This window comes from Lygodium microphyllum, chromosome 1 (genome assembly GCF_053477565.2).
Source record: "Lygodium microphyllum isolate KBCC chromosome 1, Lygodium_microphyllum_v1.1.10, whole genome shotgun sequence".
Taxonomy (NCBI): Eukaryota; Viridiplantae; Streptophyta; class Polypodiopsida; order Schizaeales; family Lygodiaceae; genus Lygodium; species Lygodium microphyllum.
Genome location: NC_141135.1, coordinates 128,303,180 through 128,308,723, shown reverse-complemented (window position 1 = coordinate 128,308,723; position 5,544 = coordinate 128,303,180). Strand labels below are relative to the sequence as shown.

General features: G+C 43.7%; 1 protein-coding gene across 1 annotated transcript; it reads right to left on the bottom strand.

Moving 5' to 3' along the window:
• Positions 1-226: 226 nt before the first annotated feature.
• On the bottom strand, positions 227-1,689 carry LOC148041667 (uncharacterized). The gene is made up of 2 exons (XM_087694944.1): positions 493-1,689; positions 227-234 (listed from the first exon to the last, which is right to left on the bottom strand). Exons 1-2 carry the CDS (start codon positions 1,574-1,576, stop codon positions 227-229), a joined length of 1,092 nt encoding a protein of 363 aa, XP_087551070.1. The 5' UTR covers positions 1,577-1,689.
• Positions 1,690-5,544: the final 3,855 nt, after the last annotated feature.

The following is a 5,544-nucleotide window of genomic DNA, read 5'->3' as shown; positions in this document are numbered from 1 at the left end:
CTAGGAAGCTAGAGTGAATAGGATCTTCAAAGATAGCAATATGGAAGTCTATTGGAATTCAGCTATATACAAAGCTAAATGGTTGCAGTATCCTCTGTATACTAAATGATTTTGGCGTATATCTTGTATGTTGGATAAATTGGATGGAAGAGATTTAGCCGAAATAGTTAGTAAGCTTGACTAGCATATATCCCTGAACTTTGTAACGTAATTATTAATAGCTATATTACGTATCTGCCCGCGTTTAGACAAGACGCACTTCTGAAGTTTATATTGAGGTATCCAGCCGTAGGACGCGCTTTATCAACTTAGTAGGGGTTGGTAACTTAACTACGGCTAGGTCGCGTTTAGCTTTTTGAGTGAATGCAGGAAATAGAACAGTGTATGCATGATTGTGCTTTTCTTTTCTGCTTTTCTCAACCTAACTGCAGTGATTGCAGGAAGTTAACCAAAGAGCGAGAGAGAGTGTGTGTGAATAGGTGATGCATGTACCTCTGAAAGATGGAGGCGCTGGCGGTTGGTGGTGGTGGTGCTGCTGCTGTTGCATGAAGATATTGCAGTCGTAGCCGGAGTCGACGTAGTCGAAGTCATCCTTTATCATATTGTTGACGTGGTCGGCGAAGACGGACAGAGGGATGGGATCGTCGAGAAGCTCCTGATCGCTTGGGTTGACGCTGTTCCCCTTGGCGCAGTCCACGCAGCCGCAGTAGTCCTGGTCCTTCATATTCATGTAATTACTCTCCGTCAGGGTTGCCTTGTCCTCGTTAATACTTGCTATATTCATCATCATGGACGCCTGCACCAGCAGCGGCGGGCTCCGAGCTGCTACATTGAAGCAGCTGCGGCTGAGCTCTTCATCGGCCACGGCGGCCTCCTGCTTCGAATTAATGTCGGGAGGAGCCGCTTGGAAATTGATGCAGTCTAAACGAGCGTCTTGGAAATCGTGCTGCAGTTGGTATGAGTAATTGTCACTGAGGCACGAGTAATTACAACTCACGTTCTCGCCTGCGTAAGATCCGGTCGGGTTCGACAGGAAAGGATTGTAGGTAGATACGGGTAGTGGCGGCTCGAAGACCTCTCGTCCACTGAACTCCATCTTCATGGAAACAGGGTTATAGATCATGATCTTTTTACCGGTCGAGGAAGAGACGGGAGCTGAGGAGGCAGAGGAAGAGGAGCAGGAGGTTGCGGAGGAGCCCGAGGCGGCAGGCCCGGTGCCGGGGCTGGAGGGCAGGCAGGCGGAGGGGAAGAAGGGGCGGTGGCGGTAGTAGTGATGGAGGTAGGCATGGAGGTGGTGGGGGCGACGGTGGGAGGAGGTGCGGTGGTAGGGGTGGTAAAAGGGGCTAGGGTCAGGGGGAGGATTGGCAAGGAGGCGGCGGCTGCTGCGGCGGTGGAGCTCGTAGATGCGGGGGTCGTCGGGGGAGCCCGGGAGGACGGCCAGCATCACCTCGCAGCCGCAGAGTACCGAGAGCTCATGGGCCTTCTTGAAGAGGCCCTTGCACCGCTTGGAGAACGTCTCCTTCCTCTCCTGCTCCTTCTCCCGCAGCACCGTCACCGCCAGCTTCTTCCTCCCCATCCCTAATTATTGTATCGTCGTGTCGATCACTAGACAACAGTGTCACACACTATTGCACATATACACTATACACACACATACTCGCACACACGCACACACACACACACACACACTCTCTCTCTCTCTCTCTCTCTCTCTCACGGTCGACCCATCAATCTCTTGATGCCACTGCGAGCTGCTCTGATCTCTCGGGGGCGCTTTCTCTCCCTGTCTCTGGCCCTGTTCTCTGGAGGCTCTCTCAAAATAACATCCGTCGCGGAAATTATAATTTCTCGTACGCTTGCTTTTTCTTACATGCTAAAAGCGCGCCTCAATATCCTACAGCCTACAGGCTACTACTCTCTCTCTCTCTCTCTCTCTCTCTCTCTCTCATCTCTCTCTCTCGCGTTATCCTCTCTCTCTCTCTAATCCATGGCCTCGGCATAAAGGCAGCCCTCCCCTCGCTCACAGAGACTGCATCATGGCACCTTTGAACGGATGGATTTCATTCACGCTAATTTATCTACGCGTGCGACTGCGTCAATGATGACGTAACCCAACAGATTCAGGAATCGAGATAATGGACATAATACTACTTAAACATTCATTAATCTAATTACAAACACATAACGCATAGACCACCTACGTGCCTATATACGTTGTTTTTTTTTCGCACACGTACACAGTCTCTCTTTTCTTTAGCCATATGCCCTTACGCAAACACTTTATTTTATAATGTGGTAACATATCAACTAATAAAGGTTAAAATTATGTACATCAACCACACTATGGTTGGGACCCGCCTTAGATAAAATCTTAGCTATCTTGTTCAAGGCTCTATGAGTTGCCCTATGCATCGAGCCAAACTTGCCAAGCCCTTTCAAGGCCATTAAAATTTCAAACTTACATGCTTGCTTGTCCACCAAGGACCAAAATTGCAACCTATCAAAGCATTTACTATTTCTATGTCTTCAAATGAAGCATATTGTTGAAGTGTTCACGAAAAACATTTTTCGTAGAAGATACAAAAACCTCTAACTCAAATTTTTAAAGGTTATTTTAAAAATTTTACAATTCACTTTACATTAAACCTTGGTTTTTTGTGAACACTGTATTGTTGTAGTCTTCATGTACTACATGCCAAATTTGCATCGAGTCTTCATTAAATTTTCCAAATTTCCCAAAGAGAACTATTTTGGCTAAGATAGCACCATGGAAGCTAGGTGTTGCAACCTAGTTTTTTAGCTCATTGAATAGCCCTTGAACTTACAGGTAGTCCTAGAGTAAAGCGTTTCATGGTCTCTACATGTCTCTTACACAATCTACAAATGCTAGGGGCACTCCTTTACTTTCTAAGTCTTTCTCTTATGGCAAAGTGATTCATGAGTCTCCAAAGCATCAAGTTAAGTCCCTAGGTGGCATTGGGCCAGACCCTTCTCACTCTCTGCTTCCAAGTCTTTGATTTGGTGCAAAGGTAGTAGAATTTTCAAGTAGTTTTACATTTTTAAAATATATCTTCCATTCTTCTCAAAAAAATCATTTGCTAATCAACTAACAACTTGCCCCCTTTTGGATGGAGGCTAGAAAATGGTGACATATTCCTCGTGATATAGCGTGAAGGCCATGATTCCTACTTCTCTAATATTCACCGACTCATAGAAACACATTTGCATTTAGATTCCATTATAGTTTGATTTCTTACACCGACCTCCAATCAAGGCAATCCTCATTCCAAATACCACTCTAAGCCATCCACTCTTAGTGATAGAACATGGCAAAGAGCTCGAACCACCAACAAGTGAGGGACAAGTGCCAAGGCAATGAAGAAAGGGCTCAAAATAAGCTTTCCTAAAAGGCAGTATGCAAGCACTTTGAAAGTTGCATTGGGCTAATCTAACATGCATGTAGTGGATAGAAGTGAACAAGGCTATGTTTGCTGACATTGTAAGTCAATTTGGTCATACTCAAATGTAGAGATAAAGAAGGGCCAATAGACAGTGGCCAAGTAACTCCATTAGGTCATCAAGGATAACATTGAGTGTATAGCACTCATGTATTTGGAAAACCTTTCCACAACATTGATTCCCCCTTGTACCTAGCAATGATATTGTACGTGCACTTTATGATGGGTTAGCCATTGGAATTCTCTTCAAAGGAGGCCCACTCATGAGGGGGTACGCCTATAAGAAATTATCTATATAGCATGTGTTGAAAGGATATATCTTAATATCCTTTCAACACATGCTATATAGATAATTTCTACATACAAACATCTTAATATCCTTTTACTTTACTAAACATACAAATATCTTAATATCCTTTCAACATATCTTAATTTAGACAGTGGCCAAGTACCTCCATGAGGCCATCAAGGATAACATTGAGTGTATAGCACTCATGTATTTGGAAAACCTTTCCACAACATTGATTCCTCCTTGTACCTGGCAATGATGTTGTACCTGCACTTTATGATGGGTTAGCCATTGGACTTCTCTTCAAAGGTGGCCCACTCATGAGGAGGTACACCTATAAGAAATTATCTATATCCTAGAGCATGTGTTGTAAGTTTAGTAAAGTAAAAGGGGCTATTTACTAAACTTACGATTTTTTTTAAATGTAACTAAAAGCCTCCTTTTGTAATAATCGTATAATTTCTACTAAATAAAATACCCTTTACACTACAAGGATATGAACCTATAGCGACGGGCGTTAGTGACGATAAATAGCGGCATCGCTATTTGCATCGCTATTAGGGTCACTATTAGGGTCGCTAATAGCGACGCAAATAGCAATGCAAATAGTGACGGTACCCAGAGCAAAAAAACGAGGGCCGAAACCCGAGCGCGTCATTTTTCGTGCATTCACAAAACAGAGAGTGAGAGGGAGAGTGACCATCTTGCTGAGAGGGAGAGAAAGAGAGAAAGAAAGCTTCTCACTGCCACTGCTACCACCACGGCCGTTCGCGAAGAAGAGGAGTAGGTGTACAGAGGGCGAAGAGGAGCCGCCGTCGCGAAGAGGAGCCCTCAAACCCTTATTCAAGTCTTTATGATGAGTGTATTGTCCATTCTTGCTTTGCTTTTGTATTTTCTCTCGCTCTCTCTTACTTGTTTTTTGTATAATTTGTGTATATTGAGAGAGAGAGAGAGAGGAAATGAGAGAGAAAGAGAGGGAGAGGGAGAGGGAGGGAGAGGAAATGAGAGAGGGGGAGGGATAGGGAGGAAATGGAAGAGGGAGGGAGAGAGAAAGAGAGGGAGAGGGAGAGGGAGAGGGGGAGGGAGAGAAAATGAGAGAGGGAGAGGGAGATTTCTCTCTCTCTTTTACTTGATTTTTGTATAAAATATGTGTATTGAGAGAGGGAGAGGAAATGAGAGAGAAAGAGAGGGAGAGGGAGAGGGAGAGGGAGAGGGAGAGGAAGAGGGAGAGGGAGGGAGAGGAAATGAGAGAGGGAGAGGAAGATGGAGATGGAGAGAGAGAGATGTTCATAATATAGATAGCAATATGAACAACTTCATACTAAAAATGTTTTGGTATATTCTTTTCAACAATCAATGCATGTGCAACTTCTACAATGTGCCTATTTTTTTCTTTCTACAATCCCATTTTGTTGTGGGATATACCTGCAAGTAAACTATCTCTTTATCCCACGAGACCTCAAAAACCCACTAAACTCATTAGAGAGGTACTCTTCCCCTCCATTTGATCTCAAGCAATTAACTTTCAAGTATGTTTCTATTTCAATAGCCACTTTGAAAGATTTGAAGTGCTCATATACATCATTCTTTTCCTTCATAGAGTATACCCATAGCTTCCTTGAACAATCATCAATAAATGTGACAAAGTATTTGCTGCCACCAACAGATAAGTTCTATGTAGGTCCCCAAACATCTATATACACAACATCAAGTATATTTTTGCTCACATGTCTTTCATGCAAAAAGGGTTGTCTTGATTTCTTACCAAACTAGCATGCTTCATACACTTTATAAAAT